The 10457-nt window shown below is 39.6% G+C and overlaps 1 protein-coding gene across 15 annotated transcripts in view; it reads right to left on the bottom strand.

Moving 5' to 3' along the window:
• The window catches only part of TBC1D1 (TBC1 domain family member 1), a 106254-nt gene that overhangs the window by 10873 nt on the left and 84924 nt on the right, over positions 1–10457 (bottom strand). For 12 of the 15 annotated variants that reach the window (XM_027888511.1, XM_027888519.1, XM_027888520.1 and 9 more), the window contains 4 exons: positions 9230–9415; positions 5831–5992; positions 4473–4631; positions 180–212 (listed from right to left, as the gene is read on the bottom strand). In XM_027888511.1, coding sequence (XP_027744312.1) covers positions 180–212; positions 4473–4631; positions 5831–5992; positions 9230–9415 — 540 coding nt within the window. Of the gene's footprint in view, positions 1–12; positions 213–4472; positions 4632–5830; positions 5993–9229; positions 9416–10457 lie in introns of all 15 variants that reach the window. The other 3 variants (XM_027888516.1, XM_027888521.1, XM_027888523.1) reach the window with 1 other exon arrangement.

Below are 10457 nucleotides of genomic sequence, written 5' to 3'. Positions count from 1 at the left end.
TCTCAGGCCCATGTCGAACATGAGAAACTTTAGCATTTTGAAAGCATCTTCCTCACTCATATGAAGTAGTAGAACTCCTGCTACAAAACTAAGACCCTGGCAATATCCTACTTCCTGGTCCAGAAGTGAATAGGCCTTCAAAATATTGTAGAGTGACAGCTGCCCAGCTCCCAGCTGTGCTGAGAAGTATGGATGTGTTGGAAACGTGCGCCCTGTGGAAAGAGCTGAAGTTAGTGATTTAAACTAAAAAATAAACACCCCCCCCCCCAACCCTTGCCATGTTATCTAATGAACAGTCCTTCAAAAACGTAGATTCTTTAGAAAAGCAGATTCTGAACCAACCCCCAGGAAGACTGTAAGAAGTTAACAATATGAAACAATTGACTCTCATACTCTACCACTGTTTTGTTACAGTAATTGCAAAATTAATTTTGAAACTGTCAGGGGGATGGTGACAATCTGTTGTTTGGAACAGCTGAATACCTGGTTCTTAGGACTGATCAGTTTGTTAAAGGACTTAGTACCAGCCTTTCTTAAAGGCTGGTTGTCTGTAATAGTGGGAGACTCAATTCAGTGGCTTGATGAGCCACCCAGTTCTACTTTCTTGATTAAACAGCGTTGGCTTTTAAAAAAATTTTTAGAATCCAGGCACAGGCTTAGAACATCTGAGCTATCTCTGGGGACAGAGCAGACACCTGGACAATGGGGCAGAGCACACCCTCAGCAAGTTTGCAGATCATACAAAACTGGGAGGAGTGACAGATACACTGATGCCATTCAGAGGGCAGCAGGCTGGAGAAATGAGCTGACAGGAACTTTAGAAAGTTCATCAAAGGTAAGTGCAAAAATCCTGCCCCTGGGGAGGAACAACTCCAAGCACCAGTATTTCCTGGAGGCTGCCCATCTGGAAAGCAGCTTTGTAGAAAAGGCCTGAGGGCCCTGCTGGTTGCCAAGCTGAACGTGAGTCAGCAATCTGCCACTGCAGCAAAGAACGCTAATGGCATCCTGGGGTGCCTTAGGAGTGTTGCCTGCAGTTGGAGGCAGGTGATCCTTCCCCTCTACTCAGCATGTGGTGAGACCACATTTGGAATGCTGTGCCCACTTCTGGGCTTCTCAGGACAAGAGAGATATGGCCATACTGGAGAGAGTCCAGCAAAAGGCCACAAAGAAGATGAAGGAACAGGAGCATCTCTCTCAAGAAGAAAGGTTAAGAGAACCGGGACTGTTCAGCCTGAAGAAGAAAAGACTCAGGGGGATGTTACCGGTGTGCACAAATACCCAGTGGGAGGAAATGAAGAGGGAACCAGCTCTTCCCAATAGTGCTTACTGACAGAACAAGATGCAATGGGCACAAATTGAAATACAGGAAATTCCACCTATCATTTAAAAAACCTTTTTTCTTATTGTAAGAGTGGCCAGACAGTGGCACAGGCTACCCAAAGAGGTTCTGGAAACTCCATCTATGCACATATTCAAAGTCTGAGCAAACATGAACCTGGGCAGCCTGAGCAAACCTTGCTTTGAGCAAGAGCTCCCTTCCAATCTCAACAACTCCATGGTTCTGTAAAACAAAGACATTAAGGACTTCACATTGAAAGACTTTTTATTTTCCAAACACTTTTCCAAATGGGAATTTTTCACTTTTAGGAAAAAACTCTCCACCTATCAGACTTCCTCTGTGAAAGAGCTCAACAGAGAAGAAACAAGAATACCTCTTTTGTTCTAGCACTAAGTGGAGCTTGTTTTTTGTTTGCCCACTTGTTAAATATCACCCCACCCCTTAGCTCCTGGAATGTTGTTGTGCTGACAGATAATATCAGAGCTCCTCTTTCAAGAAGACAAAGACCAGGGCAGAGTCCTTCTGCCATCCGGTAGCTGCTCTGACCTGTCATGGCACATGGCACATGGCATTCAGTTCTCAGTAGGTCTCCCTGACCAGGGTGTCAGAGTCGAATGTTCCAGAATATTTCTGGCTTTCAAATGAGAAGTAGCTTATTATTTTGACAAGACAGTCAAAAGGCAGACCTGCACTGCCTCACTCACACAGCAAGGCTCCTTTCATGTAAGTCATGAAGAAAAGTGAAATGCTGAGCAAAAATAAAAATGCAAATAAGTTCTAAAAACCAGTAAATGGAGGAGAAGAACAACTGATTTGTTTCTGAGTGCCCTGGTGCTAACTTAACTAAGGATTTTAGCTTTTATTTTGGAGCAAAGACCTCTATCTTTGATGAAAAGAGACTCTACCTACTACTTTATTTTTCAAAATGTAATAAAACAAAATACAATTTTCTACTGTGTTCAGCAAATACCCAGTGATGGATGGTTTCCTATACTGATAGTATCTAGAAGTCAGTTTACCCTACCTTATTGAGAGCCGAAATCATTTACTGAACTTCAGGAAATTCCCAGTGACTGCAGTGGTTGTGCACGTGGACTCACAAAATAAATACATATAAAAGTCTTCAGAGAATTGTGGCTTTTCTCCTAGTTCATGTAATGAAATAGTACCATGACATGTAAACTGGGCCAGGAAAGCAGCTGCTGTACCTTACCTCTGCATCCAGGTCCACAGTGCTGGCCTCATTCTCAGGAAGCACTACGTATAGCTGAAGATACATCAGTTCAACTAAGTGTGAGCGCTACTATTAGAGCTTTGGCTCCTACTGTGTTAGCAAGACCTCTTTAGCCTAATTTGGGAAAGGTTTTCAAACATTACAACCATATGTTGTAAGAATATAGGTTTTTATTTCAAGGTAGAAGAGCATGCTTTCAGAAGGATTCTAAAAGGTTTAAGAGATAGCCTGAAGGAACACAAGTCAGAAGATGCAAATTCCTTTTAGCTGCCTATGTAGTTATGCTGTCTGTTACCACGCAGAACAGCTCTATTTCAGTGTGAATCACTAGCAAGTCTTCAGCTTCTTAACTTCATCTTGCTGTAATGACAATGCCCAATCCCTCCCATAATAAACGAGCTGGCAAACAGCACCTTGGCAAAAACACCTTGCATGAAAACCACCATGAAGTTACCAATTTGCCAACACAGGCAGCCATTTGTTTCTACAAGAAGAGCACATGGCTAAGATAGAACGTATCTGTGTGCAGGACCAGGCAGAAAATATGAACAGCTTGATGAGCCAGTAAGCCACAGTTTGCTGTGTGAGACAACCAGGCTCAGACTGACTGTGCTCCCTACTGTCCAGGAGTCATCCACCCCCCCCCTCTGCTAAACGTGTTCAAGACCAGCACAGAACTGTTCACCTCTTATACCATGTCAGTGCAACAGAATCACAACCTTCACTGACAGGGCTATCAACACCTGGTATGCTGGACCAATAGGTACTTGCTAGCAAATGATCTCTGGTTGCATGTAAAAGCCTCTCTCAAAAACAAAAGACTGCACCTGGCACTGTTCAACCCAGGGGATTTCCTAGAACTGGTATGAAAAGTCTGAAGGGAACAATTTACCTATGTACAACTGCCTATTCCCAGCTGGTATGAAGGGACCTTTTGGAGTGTTACTTTCCCAGTGCCAAGTCGAAAACTGGCAAGCCTGTAAAGCTGGGGAGAGTGAAGGTGGCATTGACCTCCACCCCTTCCACATCAGCTCATGTCAGTTTCTGCAGACACACACCTGTTCCATCACATTCCTGTCTTCTACACATTGCCTTGATATTTTGACTCACTTTACCAAGTATTGCAAAAAAGGAGAAAATACTCTCTTTACTGCATAAATCTTAGGTTACCATCTGAACCTGACAAATCTTCTAACACTTCAGTAGCCACTGAAAACAGTCTGCACATGGAGCTTTTAACAAATGGGTACTCCCAGACAGCTCTGGGTATAGGTAATCCCTCAACAGGCAAGAAAGGAGGTAGAGTCATTTGCAATGAAAAATGCTCAAATACTTTTTGAGAAGTTATAGAAGGCAGAATCATGAGGTGTCCTTCATGACTCTGCACTACTGCTTTACAGAAAAAATGTAAAAGAAAATAACGCAATAGGTATTAATCATCCAGGTTAGGCCAAGTACAGCTTTTCCCATAAATTTTTATCATTCTATCACACGGCATTTGACTACTTGCATTGCAGGACTTCCCTTGATAGAGTTTTTCATGTCAAGTTCATTTAACCAAACTTAGTAATTACGGACTTTTTAAATTTCCCCCACAACTTCTTAGACCAAAACCGCAAACGGTTCTAATATGCTCTGGAAGACATTCTTTATTTTTTGCCTTTATTAGGGAAGAGCATAATGAACACTGATTTCAGCGTGGGATTATCTCTCACACAAGAGGTTGGATCCTCTTGGACAAACATCATCTGGTTTCTCACTTACACCAGATGAAAAGCAGTTCTCACCAACAGTCTGTTATCAAATGGTGAAAGGCTTTTTTTGTGTAACCTTATTTTATTTAATTATCTTCCAGAGACTATAAACCCTTGTTTTAATTTCAGACGATACTGTACTTACCTAGGTCAATAAGTATTGCATGCTGTTGGGAAGTTAGTTGTTTTAGGAGTTCTTTATATGGTGTGTCCTTTGGTTGTTGTTTACTCGGAAACTGATGTTTAAGATGGTATTGCTCTGCTAGAAACTTCCATATCTCCCCACGATGGTGGCGTGGTACTCCTGTGGGAAGAAAGTAATTAAACCAGTAAATTGTACTCCTACTGAGGGTTCAGCTATAGTTGAGCTAACAGGATCGAGGAACTGAAGATCTGTATCTGCTAGACAGGCAAGCAGATCCCTATCTGCTACCTCCAGTGAGCCATAGAACCAGATCAAACTACAGTGCTTGCACTTCCTCAACCACTAAAAGACACCAGCACCTTAACAGCAGAGATTTAAGGCAGAAACACGGTGAGCTGCCTAAGTCTGAGAAGTCTTAGAAGAGGCATCAAGAATTGCAATACTTGAATCTGAAAAGTTCTAGTTTATCTCCCATTTTCCCATGTAAAGTACACAATAAAGCACTGCAATAGAACTAACTCTCCCTTTTCACTAATGTAGCACTGACTCTGTTATTAGGAGTAAGTTTTAGGAAGGTAGGATGCACACATACCAGAAGTACAAATAGGTACAAATGAGATGTGATCTAGAGCCTACAACACTATAACAAGCTCCTTAGAGTAGCCATCTTCACCGTCAGCTACATACAGCACTCAGCATGGTCCTTCGGGACTAATCATGGCACAAATAACATTGAGCAATAACCCAACTTCTTAGAACATTTAAAAAATATCCTTAGGTTATATTACTTTTGATGCAGTGGAGAGAGGGGCTGGTTGCTCAGCCCTGCAGTTGTGAGGAAGACTGTAAGTGGTATTTCCAGGTAAAATGTGTTGTTAAACTCAGAGAAAAGGCAGTTCTGCAGAGACACCCATGTATACTGTTTGTATGCAGACATAGTACCCAGGTTGGAACAGAGAATTCCCAGATAACAGTGCAGAGCGCTTCCTCAGTTATTTACACAGTAATTTCTTTGGCATTATCCAGGCTTTTTTTTCTTTAATTATAACTTTTCATTTATAAAATCAGATTGCAACAACTCTAATACACTGAGGTACTGTACAACTCTCCTGTAAGGACAAATGTTATTAAAATATGAATTTGCTCCAGTAATACAACTGCAGCTGCTCCTGAAAGGGACTGGTATTTGCATTCGCACAACCATGATGGTCCTGAACACTGTGACTTGTTTAGGCAACAGCCCGAGGAGCAGCTCTAATGAGAACCTGGTTGTAAGGAGTGGTCAAGCGGTCACCCAGTTTTTTTTCTAATACAATTTACATGCATTTCAATAACTCAGAATAACAAACTGTGCTTACCTTGCCCAACAGCGGAGTGTATTTTTTCCACATCAAATTTAATCTTTGACCTTCCAGGTGTACTCAACATTTTTTCCCAAATCAAAGTTACTTCTTTTAAGCACGGTGTGATTTCTTCGTAGTCAAGTTTCAGACGTCTGTTCTGCAAATTGTTTTCTGATGCTGGGAAATGATATCATGAATGTAGCAGTCAATATTATTTACTATTTGTAAAACGGATTAATTTAACTTACAGTTTCCCATGAATATGGTAAAGCTTTTAAGTTTTGTTTCTGTGGGGGTATTTTAGTTCTATAAAGTATCTGGATAAAATGGTTTATTAACGGTACTCATGTAAACTAAATAATAAAGCATCTTTTGTGAAAGTGGATGAAAAGTATAGGTCAGATGAGATAGAAATATGTCAGTCATCTATTCCTAAAAGGATGAAATCCCGAAAGAAAATTTTATAAGGAAACCAAGATGAAGCTATAAAGAGAGCACTAAGGAGTGATACAAACTGTGGGAAATTTAGGAAGAATTTAACAAAGTAGGTATTTCAATTTTTTAACTAGGCTATAATATGGCTGAGGACTCAGTGCATGTAGTTCCAAGACAAGAGCAGTTCTCTACTTGCAAAAATGGGTAGAACTACAGTTCAAAAGACATAAAAGTCTGAAAAGGTTCTACAGTATTAAACAAAAATTAAGAAATATTTCTCCTACAAATAACCTGATTTCAAACTATGTTTATGAAATAGTGTATCATGAAGTGACCATGTTTTTTTGATAAATTTACTTCTTTGTTGTGATGATGCATTACTGTAATGCTGACAAGGTGCTTTTATTTTGAGGATATTCTGCCATACGTCATAAGCCTGCTGCTACTTCTGATGATTTCAAAGTATGAACTCACAAAATCACTCTCCTATGCATTTCAGTCTTGAGACAATCTGTATCAAAATGATATTATATTATCTTTTGTTAATTTAATCCTCTACTGTTTGTATATTCAATTCCTTTATATGAATTTACTGAATAGTTAAAGATCACCTGAAATTTACACTGCCCATACTGACACTATCAACACGTTAAACTCTACTTATTCTAAGATCTGTATCTGCAATTGAGGTTTTTTTGACTATGGAATCTTGAGAGTCACCAAGGGTTATCTTGTCCAGTACTTCCACTGGCTAAACAAGCTTCTAGATTTTAAAAAGATGGAAAAAACCTGTTAATATTTGGGAAGTGTATGTCCTCATCCTGTAGTTGCTTTTGCATGCAAATGACTTCATTTAGTGAGGTTATTCATGTGAGTTATGAGGTTACTTAAGCGTTTGCAAGATCTGGACCTCATAGTCCATGTAGATACAAGCACTCACAGTTTTGTCATCACTGTGTGTCCACACTGAAAGCAATTTTGTCTATCTAAGCTATTTGCCAATATCTTCACATTTTTGTCAGGTCAAATACAACGCATTTATAAATGAGAATATTAAAAAAAACTTAAAACACAGGTGGTATTGTATGAAGATAATTAAAAATGGTATTTAAATTTCATCTTATATGAAAACAAAGAAATCCTTCAATGTTTCATTTTTTTGCAAACAAGTGTTTTGTGGTGCTTGGCAACTTTTCAGACTTTTCTGCTTTATTCAGTCTTTTGCTATGTGCAAAAATGTTACAGTGGGAGTGACATGTGAGGACTGAGGTGAGAATATGCCTTTATCAACAACCGTATTTAGATTGTGACACTACCCAATTCCCAATATCACACATCAGCCCTATCGGCAAAGATGCCATGCTCACCACAGCACAGTCATCTGTTGTTTTCTAGTATTTCTCACCATCTGAGATCTTCATGCAGCAGCTACTTAGGACAACTTCCTCACTCCACAGTGCACACAGCACAGCCTGGGTCTTCAGCCCTGCCAACACCTGCCTCAGTGATTCATTAACTAGCTTTTTAGACATATTCATCTTTATGTATCTGTGATGGTTTTGCAATTTTTTCTTTTGGGCAGACAAAATTGGAGCATCTAGATAAACTTGTTAAAATGGGTACGGATATAAAAGGCCTGAAGTCACCAAAAACTTGATTGCAGGCTCTAGATTCAGATAATTGGAATACAAAAGAAATTTTAAAAAAATCAGGAGTATAGACACACAAAACATAGCAAATTTATTTCTAAATGCCACAAAAAAGTTACAGAAGCTCACTTACAACAGAACTATTCTAAGCTGAAGGGATTGTATAAATTACTGCTCTCGGTACCCCTTCTCTGGATGGTCTTGGCCTCTGAGCCAAGAACTCTGTACCTTTGGTATTGATTGCCATATTTTATTTTACCAGATTAACCAGTACACTTGCTGGGAACACATGTAGGGTTCTTAGGAAACTCAGGTGTTCTTCATATACCAGGGTTGAACTACGAGAGTTATACTGCCGGGAGCAAATAGTCTACAGACGGGCTAAATGATTTGGCAGGTCATATCCAGTGTCCAAGAGGTGCCTTCTCTTTCCAGTCAGGAGTCTCAGCCCAAATTTAAAGAAGAATTTCACGTTTGGTGTGCTGACCTTTTCACACAGCTGGGCCCTCTCTCTACACAGTTCTTCTTGGAACACAATCCTTCCACAAGTTTACACAAAATCACAGAAGAATTGCCATTTTCATGTCAGGTACCTCCCCTTTTGAGGGTCCAGATACTTCTCCCTTCCTGACATCTAAAATCAGCTAGATAAACATTTCTGTCCTCATGATGCATATCTTCAAAGGAGAAGCTCTCAAGGACAATCACTTGTGATTATGCATGCAGCTGCTCTTCATGTGTAAAGATTTGTTGCAGCTAATTCATCCACAGAAAAACGGTTAAGAACAACTGCAAATTACAGTTTCCCGAGTGCCTTCTCATCACCCTTTGGACTAATCTAAGTCATTACTACTCTATACAAACCTTGCCTGCACAATGTGGGTACAACTGTAGTCACCCATAGTTTCAAGTCCGCAACCAGCTCCTTAAGAACTTCCATTCAGCCTCAAGACTGGCTAAACACAATGTTGCAATGACCAATACTTAGACAAGGACCTATGGACGTGAATGTAGAAAATAATGCAGTTCTTGATAGAGATCATGCTGAATTTCTTGTGAGAGCTTCTAGACACCAGCCTAAAAAAGCTCAGCCGTAGTAAAAATAAAAGAGTATCACTTAAGATCAAGTAAACAAATAATATGGTGAAGTGATAAAAAAATAAGTGCCAATTTTCATCTACATTAACGAGTGCCAAGGGAGATGTTGCTGATCTGATTAACCTGCATGTTCTTAAAATGTTTCATTAAGGCTTGGTGCAGTCCACTCTCAAGACCACAGAGCAAACCAAAACTTCTGTTGCAGTAGGGTATAATCAAGAACTTCACCAACCTTGTAACTTCTGGTTTTCCTTCTCCATTCTGAGGAGTAGTATCTGCTGGATAATTGCTTTCTTCCACAGCTCACGTAGCTCATGGGGTGTCCGTTTCCTTTCTTCTTTCACTGGCCCAAAGGGGCCATCCTCACACACTGGTTCCAATGGAGATCTGGGTGGAAGTTCTCCCAGTTCACAGTAATCTTTAAAAAAGAGAAGCTGTTGTGAACTACTTAGATGTCATGAACAGGTGAATGGACACAATTTGAAAGACTGCATATATACACACACAAACACCTACATATATACACAAACTCATATACACACACACATATATAAGAGGTACCAAGCAAGGTTTCCCAAATGACAAGTTTCAAGCAGGTTTACAAGCTGCTTCTGAATCATATTGGCCAAAGCCTAGAAACAATTTTTTCTATGATCTGATAAAAACATTGTACCACACACCAAGACCACAGCTTGCTAATTACAGCTTTACACACAGAGAACTAAAAAAAAATGCAAGTTTGAGAAATTACAAAAACATAACCTATAGCTGAAACCTGGCATGACTCAAATAGCAGATAAAATCAAATCTAGCACCCACAGAATTTGAAGAATAATCTCTAAAGTGTGTTTAACAAAGAAAACACACACCCTTAGCTGCACAAACACACCACCCCCTAAGGCCATACAATGGGATGATAACCAGTTCTTAAAGTAAATAGGCGGAAAGGGACACAGACATTTAAGACATGTTTGTCTTAAAAAACCTTCATGTTTTTAACCATATCATAACCTTCTGCACTTTTTCCTTTGCCTTCAGCCGGTCTACCCCAAAATGTATCTTTTTGTCAAGCATGCTAGGTAATTCTGAAGACACTGAAAAACACTGAAAACACTACAAAACAAAGTGAACATTAAATAAATCTCAAGCAAATTGAAAAATCATTTATTTTTAGGGAAAGGGTACACAATATTAAGTCAAATAATGAATCTAAGAAGCATAAGTTGTTATACTTTTTCTTAATATCTTCTGTAGGATCACTTAATTTTGTTGTTTTATACAGCTTCTCTGAAGGCTCAGCAATAGTTTTTGATATAACCTGTATCTAGAAGAAAAGTTACTCAATTCACCAACTTTAAAAGGAACGGTCAAAACAACCAATCTCTTCCTACCAAGTCGCAAATGGAAGGCCATCACAACAGCACTTCTTCACTCAAACAGAATGGCTGTGAAATGGCACC

The sequence above is a fragment of the Empidonax traillii genome, unplaced genomic scaffold, assembly GCF_003031625.1.
Source record: "Empidonax traillii isolate 1590-97213 ecotype Southwest subspecies unplaced genomic scaffold, ASM303162v1 scaffold240:size1935192, whole genome shotgun sequence".
NCBI classification, from domain to species: domain Eukaryota; kingdom Metazoa; phylum Chordata; class Aves; order Passeriformes; family Tyrannidae; genus Empidonax; species Empidonax traillii.
Note: the sequence above shows the minus strand (reverse complement) of the source record. Positions and strands in the feature narration are given on the sequence as shown.